Below are 21,253 nucleotides of genomic sequence, written 5' to 3'. Positions count from 1 at the left end.
ACTGCCTTCGGCTCAGGTCATGATCCTGGAGTCCCGGGATCGAGTCCCGCATCGGGCTCCCTGCTCGGCAGGGAGTCTGCTTCTCCCTCTCCCACTCCCCGTTTGTGTTCCCTCTCTCGCTGTGTCTTTCTCTGTCAAATAAATAAATAAAATCTTAAAAAAAAAATTTATTGTTGGATTCAGTTAGCTACTATTTTGTTGAGGATTTCTGCATCTACGTTCATCAGAGATATTGGCCTGTAGTATGTTTATCTGGTTTCAATATCAGGGTAACACTGGCCTCATAGAATGAATTAGGAAGCTTTCCTTCCTCTTCTATTTTTTAGAATAATTTGAGAATAGGTATTAACTCTTCTTTCAATGTTTGGTAGAATTCCACCTATGAAGCCATCTGGTCCTGGACTTTTGTTTGTTGGGAGGTTTTTTTGTTTTTGTTTTTAGATTTACTTATTTATTTTAGAGAGAGATTATGAGCATGCATGCATGCAAGCAGGGGGAGGGGTAGGGGGAGAGAGAGAATCTCAAGCAGACTCCCTGCTGAGCACGGTGCCTGATGTGGGGCTTGATCCCATGACCCTGAGATCACAACTTAAGCCGAAACCCAAGAGTCGGACGCTCAACCAACTGAGCCACCCGGGCGCCCCAAGAGGTTTTGTACTGATTCATTTTCATTGCTGGTAATCAGTCTGCTCAAATTTTCTATTTCTTCCTGATTCAGTTTTGGGAGGATATATGTTTGTAGGAATTTATCCATTTTGTCTAGGTTGTCCAATTTGCTGGCATATAATTTTTCATAATATTCTCATAATTCCTTGTATTTCTGTGGTGTCAGTTGTTGTATTTTAAATAAGATTAGACACTTTACATTCAGTTTCTTGTTCACACAACTAGGGACCAAACCAAAAAGTCTTCCTGTAACATACTAGAAGAAACCAATATAATCAAAAAAATAAACATTTAATGCCTTTTTGTGAGTTTAATGTTCTATAAAATGCCAGTAGAACTTCATGAAAAATATTTTCTGAGAAGAATAAAGATTTGGCTATTTTCATAATTGGACTATATAGTAGAGGCAGCGTGCCTACTAATGGAAAATTTATTTTCCATACACTCTTAAATCTCTACAGGCAGCAGTTCAAAATCATATTACACAAATGAAAGAAAGGAATACCCCAGAGAGTGACTCCATCATTCATTTCCATACAAGGAAAAATATATTACCTTTCTCCACACATGTATCAGGTACTGGCTCATGTGACTGCTTTATCGGTGAGGAAGCTTTCACTGGGGCTGGAATGGTCAAAGGCAATGATGGTGGGGCATCAGAGATGTCTGACTCGGAGGACTGAGGATAAATGGAGTCTTCTCCAAGAGAATGTCGGTGAAGCTCAACATCCACTACCTACATAATCAGGCAACAATTGGGCTCATGAATCCATGATCAATGTCACAGAAACCCCCAAACCTGTCCAAGAACATGGCGCTCTAAGAGATGCGACAAATGATTTCTAATCCTACTTCAAAGGTAATTTCAATCTAAGAACTAAAGGATTTATCCCAGAATATAGTTTAACAGATAACTCAGTGAAACCAATCATATAATTGGGGCCTTTCCATTTGCTGTTTCTATGCCTTAGAACACTACTCCCACCCCAAATCTTTGCATAACTGTCTCTTTCTCATCATTAGGTCTCAACTGAATGTCACCTTCTCAGAGACGCCTTCTCTAACCAACCTAAAGTAACCCCCTTGTCCCCCAGCAACTCTCTTCTTTATAGCACTTATTTTAAGTGAAATTATCTCATTTGCTTTTGTTTACTATATACTTTCTCCCCATTTTCAACACAACCAAGAAGATAACTCCTTAAAGGCAGTAGCTATCTTATTCATCTCTGTATCCCCAGTACCAGGACCAGTGTCTAGTATACGGTATATGCTCAATAAATATCTTTTGATACAACACAGCACACTTCCCTAAACAGAATACGGTTTAACTAGCTAATTCTCTCTCACCTAATAGCTACTGCTGATTTATCATGAAAAAAAAAAAAAAAGTGGGAGGCGGCGTATGGGGAAGGAAAACAAAGTTGGAGGTCTCATTTCCTGACTTCAAAACTGATTATTACAAAACTACAGTAATCCAAACAGTGTGGTACTGGCATCAAGAAGACATACAGACCACTGGAATAAAATGCCCCCTCATATATATGGTCAAATTATTTTTGACAAGGGTGCCAAGACCACTGGGAAAAGCACAGTCTTTTCAACAAATGGTGCTGGGAAAACTGCAAATCCACATGCATTAGAATGAAGGTGGATCTTTACCTCACACTATTTACAAAAATTAACTCAAAATGGATCAAAGACCCAAACATAAGACCTAAAGCAATAAAACTTTTAGAAGGAAATATAGGGCAAAGCTTCATGAGAGTGAATTTGGCAATGATTTCTTGGATGACACTGAAAGCACAGGCAACCAAAGAAAAAATAGATAAATTGGACTACATCAAAATTAAAAACGTCTTTGTATCAAAGGACACAATCAGCAAAGTGAAAAGGCAACCCACGAATGATGTGATAAGAGATGCATATCAAGAATGTAAAGAGAACTCCTAAAACTCAACAACAAAAACCCAAACACATGATTCACAATGGGCAAAGGATTTGACTAGAAGTTTCTCCAAAGAAGATTCACACACAGCCAATAAAAAGATGAAAAGATACTCAACATCAATAATCATTAGGGAAATGCAAACCAAAACCACAATGAAATACCACCTCACACACTCATTAGTTTGGCTACTATCAAAAAAATAGAAAACAATAAGTATTGACAAAGATGTGGAGAAACTGGAACTCTTATGCACTGTTCGTAGGAATGTAAAATGGTGCAGCTGCTGTGGAAACAGTGTGGCAGTCCCTCAAAAATTAAAAATAGAGCTACCATGGGGCACCTGGCTGGCTTAGTTAGTGGAACATGTGACTCCTGATCTTGGGGTTGTGGGTTCGAGCCCCATGCTGGATGTAGAGATTACTTTAAAAAAAAAAAATAGAGGTACTATATGATCCAGCGATTCCACTTTCTTGGGTATATACCCAAAAGAACTGAAAACACAGACTCAGATACCTGTACATCCATGTTCTTAGCAGGATTATTCACATAGCCAAAAGATGTAAGCAACTCAAGTGCTCATTAACAGAGATAAATAAACAAAATGTGGTATAGACACACAATGGAGTATTATACAGCCTTTTTAAGGAAGGAAGTTCTGATGCATGCTACAACATGGATGAACCTTGAGAACATTATGATAAGTGAAATATACCAATAATAATAAAAAAAACACACTGTATAATTCCACTTATATGGTACCTAGAGTAGTCAAAAATTCATAGAGACAGAAAGTAGAAGGGTGGTTGCCAGGGGCTGAAGGGAGAGGGGAATGGAAGTTGTAAATGGGTACCATTTCAATTTTCCAAGATGAGAAAGAGTGTGGGGGATGGATGGTAGCAACAGATGCACAAAAAATGTGAATATATTCAATACTTCCTAACTGTACAATTAAATATTGTTAAAATGGTAAGTTCTGTTTATCATTTTTTTAAATTAAAAAGGGGAAGACAAACTTTTTTAAAAATTAAGCACTCATTTTTCCTAATTAAAAATGAAGATCAATTTCCATTCTACCTTATTCCCAAATAATACTGTAAGAAAAAACCTACCGTCTCTGCTCCAAGAGTCTGCAAGCCAGTGTAAGTTCTATCCAGCTATTGAAAGACAAAAGAAGAGTGTAAAGTTTCACTGAGCTTACTTATAAATCTTAGGATACAATCTCATCTAAAACCCCTTTCACCACAAGTCTTCATAACATAGAATCTACTTTTTCATGATATAAACTATCAATTAATCACTTCAATAAAAACCCTCTTAATTGGGGTGGAATGAGTAAAATTAATAAAAACAACTTCAAACATATAGGTATTGTACTTTTAATATAAACTATACACTTCTAAAAACATTCTAAGAACAATGTAAAAATGGAGGAAGTTTTACACAAAAAGATATTTACTACAGCATTATTTACAACCACAAACTGAAAATATGAACAACCAGTAATAAAGGAATGCTTAAGTAAATCTTTTTTTTTTTTTTAAGATCTTATTTAGGGGTGCCTGGGTGGCTTAGTCATTAAGTGTCTGCCTTTGGCTCAGGTCATGATCCCAAGGTCCTGGGATGGAGCCCCACATCGGGCTCCCTGCTTCGTGGGAAAGCCTGCTTCTCCCTCTCCCACTCCCCCTGCTTGTGTTCCCTTTCTCGCTGTGTCTCTCTCTGTCAAATAAATAAATAAAATCTAAAAAAAAAAAAGATTTTATCTACTTATTTGAGAGAGAGAGAGAGGCAGAGCACAGAGGGAGAAGATGACTCCCCGCTGAGCAGAGAGCCCAATGTGGAGCTTGATCCCAGGACCCTGAGATCATGACCTGAGCAGACATTTAACCAACTGAGCCACCCAGGCATCCCTTAAGTAAATCTTGAACCATCATTTGTAAAGTATTACATAACCACTTAGATGTTTACAAAGATGATGTAAAAAATATTTTAAAAGACAGGCTATGGGGGTGGCCTGGCTGGCTTGGTCGCTAGAACATGTGACTCTTGATATTGGGGTTGTAGGTGTGAGCCCCATGTAGAGTGGAGAGATTACTTAAAAAATAAAATCATTTTTTTTAGGGGCACCTGGGTAGTTTGGTCAGTTAAATGCCTGACTCTTGATTTGGGCTCAGGTCATAATCTCAGGGTTGTGAGATCGAGCCTCCAGTCAGGCTCCACGATGAGCATGTAGCCTGCTGAAGATTCTCTCTCTCCCTCTCAAACAAAACAAAACAAAACAAAAAATCAATAAGTAAAAAAATTTTTTAAATCATTTTTTTTTTTTAAAAGAGAATGGGACGTCCATCTGGGAGGCTCAGTCGGTTGAGCATCTGCCTTTGGCTGAGGTCATGATCCCAGGGTCCTAGAATCAAGTCCCATGTTGGGCTCCCCACCCAGTAGGGAGCCTGCTTCTCCTTCTCGCTGCTCTTGTGCTCTTGCTCTCTCTCTCCCTCTCAAATAAATAAATAAAATCTTTTAAAAATAAAGAGATTGGCTATAAAAATACACATATAGTGTGATGACATAATTATATACTTAAAGTATATTTACTAAGCATTTTTGAAAAAAATGAATGAAAATTTAAGCAATATAGGCAATGCTAATAATCACTTCCAATGCATTAGCATCATGGATGATTTATTTTAGAGGAAAGAAAGGAGTATAACCTGAGCGAATGTTAATAATATAAACAAAATTTACACTTACAAAGAGGCTGTTCTTATTCCTATATTTTATTTATATTCTATCACTTAAAAAAAAAGATCTGTATACACACACACACACACACAAATATAGAATATTACTCAGCCAAAAAAAGAATGAAATCTTGCCATTTGCAACAACATGGATGGACCTAGAGGCTATTGTGCTAAGTGAATTCAGTCAGAAAAAGACAAATTCTTATATATAGAATCTAAAAAACAAGACAAATGAACAAACAAACTAGAAACAGACCTATAAACACACAGAACTGATAGTCGCCAGAGAGGACAGGGGTAGGGTGTTGGGCAAAATAAGTGAAGGGGATTAAGAGGTACAAACTTCCAGTTATATAATAAATAAGTCACAGGGATGACAAGTACAGCATAGGGAATATAGTCGATAATACTGTAGTAACTTTGTATGGTGACTACACTTATTGAGTTGAGCACTGCATAATGTATAGATTTGTGGTTGTTTTTTTTTTAAAGATTTTATTTATTTATTTATCTGACAAAGAGAGACACAGCAAGAGAGGGAACACAAGCAGGGGGAGTGGGAGAGGGAGAAGCAGGCTTCCCGCTGAGCAGGGAGCCCGATGTGGGGCTCGATCCCAGGACCCTGGGATCATGACCTGAGCCGAAGGCAGACGCTTAACAACTGAGCCACCCAGGCGCACCCAGGTAACTAGTACAACACGATATGTCAACTATATTTCAATAAAAATAAAATGAAAATCAAAAAAAGTTTTTGTTTAGCATAAACAATTTGTCATTTGACAGCATTTTTGCTTTGTTTGAAGCAATAAAGCATTCTGCAAAAAAAAAAAAAAAAAAAAAAAGGATCTGTGGAGCTTATCAATATAAACATTACACAGGGGCACCTGGGCGGCTCAGCTGGTTAAGCAATGGACTCTTGATTTGGCTCAGGTCATGATCTCAGGGTCTTGAGATCAAGCTTGAGTTTGGCTCCTTGCTCAGCAGGGAGTCTGCTTGAGATTCTCTATCACTGTCCCTCTTCCCTCCCCCACCAGCTCATGCTCCCTCCCCCCTCCCACTCTCTCAAAAATAAGTAAGTCTTTTTAAAAGAAATAAACATTACAGAGTAGGATCGACAGGGAAAAACTATTAAGTTGGGTAAAAAGGAAAGATGATTTACTAATCAATAAATAGAAACCTCTAAGACTTCCAAAAAGTAGATTTCAAGTCGGGCTGAGTTCCTTAGCAGCCAACACAGACATGACAACTCAGTCATGAGATCTAGTTTCACAAAAGAAAGACAATGCAGGGTGGATTCATGCTAGTTCCATGGAAGAGATCTAGTTTTAATACTTAATCTTAGCCAACAGTATGACTATTAATTTTAGGCTACATCCATTTTCATATTCTTCAGAGCATGGAAATAATAGTCTCTCCATAATGTGCACTGGCTTATTTTTCATTCTTGGGACTACACTCTAAGAGAGACACTGATAAAATAGAACTGTTATCAAAATAGCAAGAGGAACTAGAAAGCACAACATACAAGGAATTTTACAAGAACAGGTTCTGCCTGGAGATGATTTAAGGAGAGACATGAAGGCTGTCATTAAACATTTTTAGGGTTCTTATAAACAAAACAAAGTCCTGTCCTGTGCTACTCCAGGAATCAAACGAGCACAAATAAAATCAAGGTTAAAAAAAAAAGCACAGTTTTAGTTAAATTTATTAAAGAACCTACCAAAAGTTTATTTACTAAACGTATAAATGGATTGTTTTGGGAATTACTGTGCTCTATGGTTGACAGCTGATCAGGAATGCAGAATGTGGGAACTGCATACATTCTGGGAACTTTAAATTGTACATACTTCTGACACTTGAGTATTTAGTATTTAATGTAATACAGATCAAGTATTTCAGCATTTCAGTATACCGAGAGGTCACTATGGGCTTAAACAGTTAGGAAAAGTACAAAGGAACTTGAACTTTAAGAATAGAAAGAATTCAAACAGGCATTCTAGGAGGGCAAGAGCATAAAAAAAAGACACAAGAGAAGAAGGCCCGAGGCACTTCTGGGACATGAATAACTGACCTGGCTGGAGTAGTATATCCATGCAGGGGATTAGTGTGAGATAATTTAGGGGAAGTATGTTCAGTCAAAATGTGAAAAGCCCTGAACAGTAGGCAGGAAGTCTGAACTTGAGTGAAGGGAATTCAATGAAGGTTTCTGAGAGGCATAGCATAATGGTTCTCCTATTTCAGGAATACTAATTGGATGGTGGTGTGCAGAATGGACTGAGGGTAAAGGAGACAGATTAGAATGAAAAAAGCTAATCAGGAGACAGTAGAATAATGGTCTAGGCAAGAGTGGGAAAGGTAAAGGGTAGGAAAGATGATGAAGAAAGAATAATAGTAACTGAACAAATATTTAGAACAAAGAGGCAAGAACCCAAGATGGCTCTGTGAGTTAACACAGAAATAACAGGCAAAAGAATACTCCAGTACAAACAAAGATCATATAAGTACAACACAGGCGTTTAAGGCCTCAAGGCAAATCAATACATAACAAACAGTAAAATTAAGTTTTCCAGAAAAGCTGATAAGAAAGTTTAAATACTGGGCGCCTGGGTGGCTCAGTTGGTTAAGCGACGGCCTTCGGCTCAGGTCATGATCCTGGAGTCCCGGGATCGAGTCCCGCATCGGGCTCCCTGCTCAGCGGGGAGTCTGCTTCTCCCTCTGACCCTCCCCCCTCTCATGTGCTCTCTCTCTCCTCTCATCCTCTCTCTCAAATGAATAAATAAAATCTTTAAAAAAAAAAAAAAGAAAGTTTAAATACTGTCATTTTTAAAACAGTGTGCCTCTGGGGTGCCTGGCGGGCTCAGTCAGTAGAGCATGCAGCTCTTGATCTCAAGATCATGAGTTCGAGCCCATGCTGGATGCAGATTGCTTAAATAAACTTTTAAAAATAAAAAAATAAAACATAATAAACTGTGTCTCAATACTCCACCAGGAACTCTAAGTGATGTAGACAATATAATAGTATGAGAGCTATGTAAACAATTCCTTTTATTTTAGAAATTAGGGCTGGGCTCAGTGTGATATAAGATGGTATGTGCAATGCTTAAAATAAGATAAAAGGAAAGCAAACTATTTTAGACCTTCCTCTAATTAAGTGGGACCATATCCTGCCCCTCTGAACAAAGTGGCTACATATTCTTTATTTTATTTTTTTGAAGATTTTATTTATTTATTTGAGAGAGAACGAGAGTGAGAGAGAGAGAGCCCAAAAGGGGGTAGGGTCAGAGGGAGAAGCAGACTCCCTGCCGAGCAGGGAGCCCGATGCGGGACTCGATCCCGGGACTCCAGGATCATGATCTGAGCCGAAGGCAGTCGCTTAACCAACTGAGCCACCCAGGCGCCCATGCATATTCTTTATTTTGTTCCAGTTCTTTTCTGAGGTCAGAAAGCAATCTAGTCTTAGAGTAATCTCTAAAAAAATAACTGCAACATGAAGTTAAGCAGTGCTATCACCAATGGAGGGCAAATTTCAGCCTTAAGATTGAAAAGGTTGTATTGGTAGAACAAAAGGAACAAAACAGGAATTCTGCAAATGTACTGATATTCACTGAGTTCAATTTTGTGAGCCATTAATGGGAACAATGTGGTAAACCACAAAGTAAGAGTGTTTTGGGGTTAAGTTTAATATTAGAAATTTATCTTATGTAGAGAAAATCTACATGAGACTATATAGAGTGAGGAACTAGGAAAACATTTTAAAAATGGCCTTTCAATTATAAAAGTTAACCATGTTTATTATATAAAATTAGAAGAAAAAAAAAAAACAGATAATAAGGGCAGGAGAAATTGCCCACAATGTCATTACTTCAATTACTCCGAAATTTTGGTATATTTCTTTTGTTTTTTCCAACTATTTAAAATCACAATTGACTTCATACTATAACAAACAGTTTTGTACTCTGTGCTTTTCACTTACTATAATTGGTAGTTTTTCCCCATGTATAGAAACACTTCATAAAATATAATGGCTACATAATAAACGTGTGGATATATCAATGAAGAATTTCTTCAAATACAAATCAAAAGAATTACAACTTTGTACAGTACTTTCAATTTCCTAAAACATGTTCATTTCTGTCTTTATCCTTACAAGATAAACATATCTGTATCCTTATGAGATAAACAGACGAGGCTTATTATTTGCCTCATTTTACAGAACAGTAAATAGATTTTGTTTTTAAGAGCTCAGTCACTTAGTCCCAGGTAACACAGTAACAGTGAGCTTTGATCAGAGATTCAAGTCTTCTGATAATCTGACCAGTTCATCTTTTTAAAGAATATACATTCTGCTATAATGCAACCCTTCCCCAGCCTTCAGAGAACAAAGGAGTGTCATAGCCATCTGCGTAACACAATCAAAAAGATTAGTCCTGCTTCCACTGTCCTTGGCCACTTCCCTCAGAAGGCCTAACCAACGGCTTTAAGTAACCAGGTAAAAAGAGGTCCATCATTTCGGGGGAGCAACGTGTTGTTACAATACCTTCAGATTATGTATGATATCTATCCGCTTGTTCTGGCTGTCCTTAAAATGAACTTGAACTCTGACAGGAAACTCACCCCAGCCTCTTCTGGTTAGATGAAAAGGAGGCTCTCTAGGGAAAAGCAAATATTAACACATTAAGCCAGAGTCACATTCTCATTCTAGAGAGGAAATATTTTCTCCTACTGGGTAAGTCAGAAATTCACAGCCTCTGACAATAATTTACATTTTTCTCATCTGAAGCTCAATTGATACACTGAATTTTTGCTGAAATGCTAAAAGAAAAATTCAACTCAAATCTACATTAAACTTTCAATCACTGAATACTTAGAGCTAAGAGACTTATAATATATAATCCAACATCATCATTTCCACAGGCAGGGAAGGTGATTTGATGGATGTTACATATTAGAAGCCAGAATCCTTGACTGCTACTTGACAGACACAGGCTGTGAGGTATATGTTTCCTACCCCAGACACTCATATTTATTCCTCCACTCTGGCAAAAACAGAATAAATCATAAATGCTCAATCTGAAAGTGACAAGTTATTTGAAACTATCCGCTAACAGGACTTAAAAGAACATATGTTTACCATATGATTTTCACCAAACAGTGACTATGATTTTAGTGGATAGAGGAGGAATGTATGTGAATGCTAATTGGACTAGAGAATTTTCAGTCAAAACATAATTTGTGAAGGGAAGAAAAAGGAAAGTTGATGAAAAAGAGATTAGCAAATTGTTAACGATGTTCGGTATAGGAGGGTTCAAGATACTCTACTTCTGAGTATGTTTGGAATTTTCCATAATAAAAACATCTTAAATTTAACTGAGAGAACGTCATGTACTCAAAAATAATACGGTTTAAGTTAATGGGGGAGACAGAATGCATTAAAATGAAAATGTTCATTATGAATCAGTGGCTTGGAATTACTGAAATGAGAGAAGATGCCAAGATGGCAAGGAGGAAGACGCACTCAGCGGGATGTGTTTTTGCAAAACTAAGAGGAGACATGAATTCAGTAAAGACAAACTCCAAGAACACAACCTGAGAAGAATCTAACAACAGATCCGAATTATCAAGAACAGAGCCAGAGGCTACCAGGAGGGCTCAAGACAGGAAAAATCCCTGAGTACGAGAGTAGCCTGGAAAGGTGAAAAAGCAATAGCTATGTTATAAACCAGAGAGAGGGGAAAGCGAAGAAAACTAGAGTGCCCTGGATGGGAGAAACCAGTTGAACACTGACTGAGTTAGTAAAAGAAGTAGCCTTGATGCTGGAATAGGTTCAGACAGAAATTAAAAGACAGGCTTGGGGTCAAAGGAGAAGGTCGAACTGAGACAGCAGTTTGAAAAGGGATGCAGTGGGGCCTAGAGGCATGGTGAACTTTAGAAGAATAATTAAAGTTCTATTGATGACATGTTTGGTCATTTAAATTCCAGTAAAGTAGATAGCCTAAATTCATTTTGCAGTATGCGTCAATTATACTATTTTTATGTTGGATTTCTCTTAAAATGGATATAGCAAATCAGCTGTGCTCCTCAATTTATGTACATTGGCTAAACTCTAGTGGATGAACAGGAAGGACGGCTGCCAGAGAAGACAAATAGCATAAAGGCCAGGAAAAAGGAACAATGCTTTTAACAGGAAATATCTCCCTAACCATATTTTTGGAAGCAAAAAAGTAACCTAAGGCTTACCAACAGACATCACCTATGGAAATGTTAAACTTCAAAAAGATACATGTATTTCACACAAAAAAAGGACTGCCTCCCCCAAACAGACTTTTTTATTTCTGGATTCCTCACAGAAGGTGAAATGTATCAATGACCAAGAAGGAAAAACCACAGAATACTGGGAGGATCATACAATGCCCCAAAAGAGCTGAGGGTTTTTAGGCAGAAAAAGGGAAAAGATGGTCTAGAAGCCACAAATATGTGCAAGGAAGACACACCCACCCCCAGGCCCACTGGCACATGGTGTGAGAGAAAAATCAGCTGCCACCTGAAAGCTGTTCTCAAAAGCAGTGTTCTCAGAAGATAGCCATGTTTTATTTAGGAGTCAGCAGTGGAGGGAACGGTCTAAAGAGAGCTGAGGATATAGGAAATTTCACTGATAATAAACCAAAACCACTTCTACAATACATTCACACAATGAATGTATATGTAATATGTAATATCATATAAAGATATAAAGAATACACTTAAAGGGGAGCCTGGGTGGCACAGGTCATGATCTCATCAGTTGTGAGATCGAGCCCTGTATTGAGATCCATGCTCAGTGTGGAGTCTGCTTGAGATTCTCTCCCTCTGCCCCTCCCCCCACTCTCAGGCACACGCAATCCCTCTCTCTCTCAAATAAATAAATAAAATAGGGGTGCCTGGGTGGCTCAGTTGGTTAAGCATCTGACTCTTGATTTTGGCTCAGATTATAGTCTCAGGGTCTTGGGGTCAAGCTCCACATTGGGCTCCATGCTCAGTCGGGAATGTGCTTAGGGATTCTCTCTCTCCCTCTGCCCCTCCCCCCCTGCTCACACATGCTCTCGCTCTCTCTCTAAAGTAAAAATAAAGAAATCTTTAAAATAAATAAATTTTAAAAAAAAAAGAATACACCTAAATGAAACAAATTTCAGAATAGTGTATATATACATACACACACACACACACACACACATATATATATATAATCATTCCATCTTTGTACAACAACAAATAACAGCTATACAAGGTTAATATATGTAGGAAAAATATCACTGGGGTTACTTCTGAGAGGATGAGAGCATGAGGAACTGTCAATATTAAATATTTCTGTAATGTTAGACTCCCATGTTTAATTCTACTATATTCTGATATTCATAAAAAAACAGGAACACTTTTATATTTATCTGTATCTATATAAATAAATTCAGCTATTTCCAAGGGGAGCAAAATCCGCTAATATAATTCTGACAGGAGGAAATACTGCCTTTTCAGGGAGACAATAATCTGCAAGAGGGAACCACAGTTAAAACTCTACCTAAGAGCCAAAGCTAAGTAAATTATTAATAATATAATAATTAAAGGGAATAGTCTCAAGTTAAGTCACTCTTTTTCGACTTCAGTAAATCTGTACTTCTTAAATTAAATAACTCAACTGTGCTTACCTAACTTCCACAAGGTCATTTGGTTTATAGCTGGGATGAAGAAAGAACCAAACTTTCTTGACAAAATGATTAATGCTGGGTTCTCTACGAGACCCTCGGACATATACCATCCACTTGTGGGTTGATTGGTCATTTTCTTCTCTCTTATCAGGAGGTATGTACCTAAAGGAGAAAAAAGAAAGAAACTTGAATTCTTTTTTCCTTCAAAAACCTAACAATTAACTCCTACTTAAAATAAGATTAAAAATCAGTTACAAGAAAACTGGGAATTCACAAATATGTGACGATTAAACAACATGCTACTAAACAACCAATGAGTCAAAGATGAAATCAAAGAGAAGTAAAAAAATATCTTAAGACAAGTGAAAATGAAAAACAAATAAGTGAAAATGGGAATACAACATACCAAAACTTAAGGGATGCAGCAGCAAAAGATTTTAAGGAGGAAATTTACAGCAATAAATGCCTACATTAAGAAAGATCTCAATCTAACTTTACACCACAAGGAACTAGAAAAAGAACAAACTAAGCCCAAAATTAGTAGAAAAAAGGAAATTTAACAAAGATGAGAGTGAAAAAAAATGAAATAGAGACAAAAAGACAAAAGATTAAAGAAACTAAAGAGCTGTTTTGTTAAAAAGATAAACAAAATACACAAACCTCTGCCTCGACTTAACAAGGAAAAAAAGAGAAAGAACCCAAATAATAAAATTATAAATAAAGAGGACACATTACAACTAACACCACACAAATACAAAGGATCATAAAACTATGAACAATTATAGGGGCACACGACTGACTCAGTCGGTAGAGCATGTGACTCTTTATCCCAGGGTTGTGAGTTTGAGCCCCACACTGGGTGCAGAGATTACTGAAAAATAAACTCTTAAAAATAAATAAATAAAATGTTTAAAAAAAAAACTATGAACAATTATATGCCAACAAAGTGAACAACATAGAAGAAATGGATAAATTCCCAAAAACATACATGCTACCAAGAAGGAATCATGAAGAAATAGAAAATGTGAACAGAACAATTACTAGTAAGAAGACTGAATCAGTAATCAAAGACCTCCAAACAAAGAAAATTCCAGGATCAGATGGCGAAAAGGGTGATTTCTACTAAATATCTGAAGACCTGATACAAATCTTTCTCAAGCTCTTCCAAAAAAATACGAGGGAACACTTATAAATTCATTTTACAAAGCTAGCATTACCCTGATCCCAAAGCCAGACAACACTGCAAGAAAATTATAAGCCAATATCCCTGATAAACATCCCTATGATAAACATAGATGTAAAAATCCACCCCCTCAAAAAAATCCCCAACAAAATATTAGCAAACAGAATTCAACAGTACATTAAAAGGATCATGAACTATGATCAAGTGGTAGTTATTCCAGGTATGCAAGGATGGTTCAATATCTGCAAATCAGTCAGTGTGATACACATTAATAAAATGAAAGATAAAAATCGTATGATCATCTCAACAGATGCAGAAAAAACACTTGACAAAATTCAACATCTATTCTTGATAACAACTTTCAACAAACTGGGTATAGAGGGGGTATACCTCAAAATAATAAAGGCCTTATATGACAAGCCCACAGCTAACACCATAATGGTGAAAAACTGAAAGCTTTTCCTCTAAGATCAAGACAAGGATACTCACGATCTCCACTTTTATTCAACACAGTACTGGAAATTCTAGCCAGAGCAATTAGGCAAGAAAAAGAAATGAGAGGTATCCAAATTGCAAAGGAAGAAGTAAAAGTGTCTCTATTGGAACATAATGAGATATTATATACAGAAAATCCTAAAGATTCCACCCAAAAACAGTTAAAACTAATAAACAGGAGTGCTTGGGTGGCTCAGCTGGCTAAATGTCTGACTCTTGATTTCGGCTCAGGTCATGATCGCAGGGTCCTGAAATCAAGCTCCATGTCAGGCTCTGCACTCAGCAGGGAATCTGCTTTCCCTTTCACTCTTCCTCTGCTCCTCCCCCCACTCTCTCAAATAAGTAAATAAATAAAATCTTTAAAAAATAAATGAAAATACAACTAATAAATTCAGTAAAGGTGCAGGATATAAAGTCAACATAAAAAACTGTGTTTCTAACACTAACAACTATCAGAAAAAAAATTAAGAAAATAATCCCATTTATAATTGCATCAAAAACAATAATATATTTAGCAATAAATTTAACCAAGGAAGTGGAAGGCCTGCACACTGAAAACTATAAGATACTGATGAAAGAAACTGAAGAAGACACAAATAAATAAAAAGATATTCCATGCTCATGGACTGGAAGAATTAATATTGTTAAAATGTCCATACTACCCAAAGCAATCTACAGATTCAGTGCAATCCCTATCAAAATCCTAACAGCATTTTTCACAAAAAAAGAAAAAACAATCCTAAAATCTGTGTGGAATCATAGAAGACCCCCAAATAACCTCTTTTTTTAGAGAAAACAACACAGGAGGCATCATACGTCCTGATTTCAAACTGTATTACAAAGCTACAGTAATAAAACAGTATGGTATTGGCATAAAAACAGACACAAAGATCAACGGAAGAGAAGTGAGCACAGAAATAAACCCACACATATATGAGCAATTAATTTATGACAAAGGAGGTAAGATATACAAGAGGGAAAGGTCTCTTCAATAAACAGTGTTGGGAAAACTGGACAGCTACGTGCAAAAGAATGAAAATAGACACCTATCTTACACCACACACAAAAATCAACTCAAAACCCACGAATGACTTAAATTTAAGACCTGAAACCATAAAACTCCTAGAAGAAAACAGAGATAAGCTCCATGACACCGGTCTTTGAAATGATTTTTTGGATTTGACATGAAAAGCAAAGGCAACAAAAGCAAAAATAAACAAGTGAGATTACATCAAACTAAAAACTGCACAGGAAAGGAAACCATCAACAAAATGAAAAGGCAACATAGGGAATGAGAAAAATATTTACAAATCGTGTATCTGATAAAAAGTTAATATTAAAAAAATATAAAGAATTCAATAGCAAAAAAATAGCAAAAAAAAAAAAGCAAAATAAATCTGATTTAAAGATGGGCAGAGGAACTAAATATATATTTTTCCAGACAAAATATACAAATGGTCAACATTACTAATAATGAGAAAAATGCAAATCAAAACCACGAGGTATCACCTTACACCTGTTAGAATGGCTATCATTAAAAATATGAGAGATAACAAGTGTTGGCAAGAACGTGGAGAAAAGGGAATCCTGGGGCACTACTGGTGGGAACATAAATTGGTGCAACTACTATGGAAAACAACAAGAGGTTCCTCAAAAATTAAAAACAGAACTACCCCACTGCTGTGTATATATGCAAAGACAACGAAAATGGGTTGTCAAAGTGCTATCTGCACTCCCATGTTCACAGCAGCATTATTTGTAATAGCCAAGATATAGAAACCTAAATGTCCATTAACAGATAAATGAATAAAGACATGAATGGATAAAGAAGTATATACATATACAGTTGACCCTTGCACAACATGGGTTTGAACTGTGCGGATCCACTTATGTGTGATTTTTTTAAAAATATTTTATTTATTTATTTGTCAGAGAGAGAGAGCACAAGCAGGGGGAGTGGCAGGCAGAGGGAGAAGCAGGCTCCCCGCTGAGCAGGGAGCTCGATGTGAGACTTGATCCCAGGACCCCGAATCACAACCTGAGTGGAAGGCAGACACCCAACCGACTGAGCCACCCAGGTGTCCCATATGTGTGATTCTTTTTACAATATTGTAAATGTATTTTCTTTTCCTTATGATTTTTTCTTTTTTCTGATTTTTTGGTGGTTGTTTTTTTTTAAGTAAGCTCTACACCCAATGTGGCGCTTGACCTCACAACCCTGAGATCAAGAGGCGCATTTTCTACTGACTGAGCCAGCCAGGAGCCCCCCTTATGATCTTCTCAGTAACATTTTCTTTTCTCTAGCTTACTTTATTATAAGAATACATTATATAATACATGTAACATACAAAATAAATACATGTAACATACAAAATATGTGTTAATCAATTGTTAATGTTATCAGTAAGGCTTCCAGTTAACAGTCGGCTATTAATAGTTAAGTGTTTAGGGAGTCAAAAGTTACACGTGGATTTTTATTTTTTTAAGAGAGAGAACGAGTGCACAAGTGAGTGGGGGTGGGGAGAGGGGCAAAGGGAGAGGGAGAGAGAGAATCTTAAGCAGGCTCCATGCTCAGTGCAGAGCCCAACACAACCCTGAGATCATGACCTGAGCCAAAATTAAGAGTTGGATGCTGGGGGCGCCTGGGTGGCTCAGTTGGTTAAGCGACTGCCTTCAGCTCAGGTCATGATCCTGGAGTCCCGGGATCGAGTCCCGCATCAGGCTCCCTGCTCGGCAGGGAGTCTGCTTCTCCCTCTGACCCTCCCCACTCTCATGTGCTCTCTCTCATTCTCTCTCTCTCAAATAAATAAATAAAATCTTTAAAAAAAAAAAAAAAGAGTTGGATGCTGGAGTGCCTGGGTGGCTCAGTCAGTTAAGTGTCTGACTCCTGATCTCAGTTCAGGTCATGATCTTGGGGTCTTGGGATTGAGCACTAGGCTCCATGCTCAGCGGGGAGTCTGCTTGAGTATTCTCTTTCTCCCTCTCCCTCTGCCTCTCCCCTTACCCTCTCTCTCAAATAAATAAATCTAAAAAAAAAAAAAAAGTAGTTGGATGCTTAACCAACTGAGCCACCTGGGTGGATTTTTCACTGTGGATTTTTAAGTATGAGGAAGGTTGGGGCCCCTAACCCCCGAATTGCTCAAGATTGCCCAAAGGTCAACTGAGTGTGTGTGTGTGTGTGTGTAATGGAATATTCTTCAGCCATAAGAAGGAAATTCTGACACTGGTGAGAACATGGATGAATGTGGAGGGCATTATGCTAAGTGGAATAAGCCAGACAGAGAAAGATAAATACTACATGGTATCACTTATATATAAAATGTAAAAAAAAGTCAAACTCATAGAAACAGAGCAGAGAAACAGTTACCAGAGGCTGGAGGTAGGGGAAATAGAAGTTGGTAAAAGGGTATACACTTTCAGCTTTGAGATGAATAAGGTCGGAGGATCTAATGTATAACCTGGTGACTAAAGTAGATAACACTGTAAAATTTGCTGAGAGAACAGAACTTAAATGTTCACACACACTCACACACACACACACACACACACACAGATAAATAGGTAATGGAGCGCCTGGCTGGCTCAATCGATGGAGCTTGAGACTCTTGATCTCAGGGTTGCGGGTTCAAGCCCCACATTGGGTGTAGGGATTACTTAAAAATAAAATCTTAAAAAAAAAAAGTGAGGTGATAAGGGATGTGTTGTTAATTAACTTGATGGCAGGAATCCCTTCAAAATGTATACATGCATCAAATCATTATATACACTTTAAATATTTTAATTTTGTTAATTATATGTCAATAAGGTTGAAAAAATTTTTTACTGAAGTATATTGACACAGTGTTACATTAGTTTTAGGCATGCAACAGACTGATTCAACAATACATTATGCTATGCTCACCATATCTGTTCCTATACGCTATTACAATACAACTGACTATAATATTCCCTATACTGGACCTTTCATCCACATGACTTATTCATTCCATAACTGGAAGCTTATATCCCCACTCCCCTAAAAATTATTTTTACTTAAAAAATTTAATCCCATCAAAATTTAACAGCTCTATCACCTAACCAAGCAAAGTGAGTCTTAGCAGTTAATCCTTTTCTTTTAAACTTTTTTTTTCCCTGGTCTAAGGAACATTCCCTTAAAATTTGTTTTATATTCTGATTACCACCATGCAATTAAAAAAAAAAAATCAACCTTGCTCTTCCAAGTAGATACATGAGATAGAAATAAATTGACATATTACTGGGTTAGGGACACTCTAGCCTTTGCGTTGATTTCATTCGGGTTTCAGGGTGCTAGAATTCTGAACTCTTCTGGTTCCGACCCATTACTGCCAGGAAGGTTACAACTGGTCTCCTACCTTTTAAAAGCAAAAACAAACCATTCCCTTCAGTCCTGACCATGGCAAAACTAGTATCTTTAGCTCTCCCTTTATTTCATGAGGCCTCCTTATTACATTCTGTTGGAAAATATGGTTATGGCCTTCTATACGTTTATCTATGCCTATGGTTACCCTTAATGCAGTGGGCCAAGTTATATTGATTTCTAATGTTAATCCAAACTTGCATATCTTCGTCATGAAGTTTTATCATTTCTGCATTTAATGAATTCCGTTTCTTAATGATTTTGTTCAGTATTTCTGCACCTATATTCACAACTGAAAATGTCCTACAATTTTCCTTTTCTTACAAACTGTCTGGCTTTATTTAAAAGGTTAGGCTAGAGGGCGCCTGGGTGGCTCAGTTGGTTAAGCGACTGCCTTCGGCTCAGGTCATGATCCTGGAGTCCCGGGATCAAGTCCCACATTGGGCTCCCTGCTCAGCAGGGAGTCTGCTTCTCCCTCTGACCCTCTTCCCTCTCGCGCTCTCTCTTTCAAATAAATAAATAAAATCTTTAAAAAAAAAAAAAAATTAAAAAAAAAAAAAAGGCTAGGGACACCTGGGTGGCTCAGTCAGTTAAGTGGCTGCCTTCAGCTCAGGTCATGACCCCAGGGTCCTGGGATTGAGTCTCGCATCGGGCTCCTTGTTCAGTGGGGAGTCTGCTTCTCCCTCTGCCTGCCACTCCCCCTGCTTGTGTACTCTCTCTCTCCGACAAATAAATAAATAAAATGTTAAAAAAAAAAAAAGTTAGGCTACCCTCATAAAATAAACTGACAAGTGTTGTCTCTTTTTCCCCAAAAGATTTTGGGGGTTTTGGTTACTTTTTTGTTTTTTAAGTAATCTCTACACCCCGAATGTGGGGCTCAACCTCATGACCCCCAGATCAAGAATCTCTACCAACTAAGCCAGCCAGGTGCCCCTCCCCAGAAGATTTTGTATACAACTGAAATTATGTGCTCACTCAGCCTGTAAAGCAATCTAAGCCTAGTAGTTTGGTTTGGTTTTATGACGGCAATGTTTTAAAAACCAGTAATTAAACTTACTTAGTAGTTCTAAGACTATTCAAGGTTTTTCCTTTCTTAAGTCCCAAGTTGTATTTTTCTAGGAACTCTCCATTTCACCTAAATTTTCAAATGTATTGGCATAAAGATGTTATTTATCTCCTAAATAGTACAGCATCTGTAGCTATGTCTTTTTTCATTTCTAATAGTTTTGTCTTCTTTCTCCTTAATTTCATCAGGTTTGTGTATACTTTTTTCCCCTAATTTCTTTGCTTCCCCCACTGCATTATTTTGTCTAATTGAGATGTTTAGTTCACTAATTTTACCCTTTTCTTCTACTACATTTTCTTCTACTGTAGACATTTCCTTTTAAATATCTCTTTAGTGTTATCTACAAATTTTGATTTTATTATTTAGTTTTGGATATTTTAATGTGATTTTTCATTGACTTATGCGTTGTTTAGAAGTAGTTTGAATTTCTAGACATAAAGTTTTCTAGGGGTGCCTGGGTGGCTCAGTTGAGTGTCTGACTTTGGCTTTGGTCATGGTCTCAGGGTCCTGGGATTGAGCCCCATATTGTCTGCTTCTCCCTCTCCCTCTGCCCGACCCCCAACTTGTGTGCTGTCTCTCTCAAATAAATAAATAAATAAATAAAATCTTTAACAAAAGAGGACGCCTGGGTGGCTCAGTCGTTAAGCATCTGCCTTCAGCTCGGGTCATGATCCCAGGGTCCTGGAATCGAGTCCCACATCGGACTCCCTGCTCAGCGGGAAGCTTGCTTCTCCCTCTCCCACTCACCCTGCTTGTGTTCCCTCTCTTGCTGCCTCTCTGTTAAAAAATAAATAAAATCTTAAAAAAAAAAATCTTTAACAAAAGAAAGCTTCCTAGTTTTCCTACTGTTATTGATTAACTTTACTCTAACAGTAGTCAAAAAAGTAGTCTGGGTGGGGGGCCTGGGTGGCATCGTTGGTTGAGCATCCAGCTCTTGGTTTTGGGTCATGGTCTCAAGGTTGTGATATAGAGCCCCACATCAGGCTCTGTGCTCAGCGCCGAGTCTGCTTGAGATTCTCTCTCCCTCTGCCTCTCCCCCACGCATTCAAGTGCACTCTGTCAAATAAATAAATAAATCTTCAAAACAACAACAACAACAA

General features: G+C 37.5%; 1 protein-coding gene across 1 annotated transcript in view; it reads right to left on the bottom strand.

Annotated features, from left to right (window-relative positions):
* The window catches only part of YEATS2 (YEATS domain containing 2), a 102,456-nt gene that overhangs the window by 52,452 nt on the left and 28,751 nt on the right, over positions 1–21,253 (bottom strand). The window contains exons 6-10 of the mRNA XM_081813494.1: positions 19,236–19,367; positions 13,032–13,212; positions 9,890–10,001; positions 3,724–3,768; positions 1,222–1,402 (exon numbers count right to left, since the gene is read on the bottom strand). Coding sequence (XP_081669620.1) covers positions 1,222–1,402; positions 3,724–3,768; positions 9,890–10,001; positions 13,032–13,212; positions 19,236–19,367 — 651 coding nt within the window. The remainder of the gene's footprint in view (positions 1–1,221; positions 1,403–3,723; positions 3,769–9,889; positions 10,002–13,031; positions 13,213–19,235; positions 19,368–21,253) is intronic.

This window comes from Leptonychotes weddellii, chromosome 1 (genome assembly GCF_054177405.1).
Source record: "Leptonychotes weddellii isolate Sample4059 chromosome 1, ASM5417740v2, whole genome shotgun sequence".
NCBI lineage: Eukaryota > Metazoa > Chordata > Mammalia > Carnivora > Phocidae > Leptonychotes > Leptonychotes weddellii.
The sequence above is the reverse complement of the archived record's forward strand: the minus strand, read 5'-3'. Positions and strand labels throughout refer to the sequence as shown.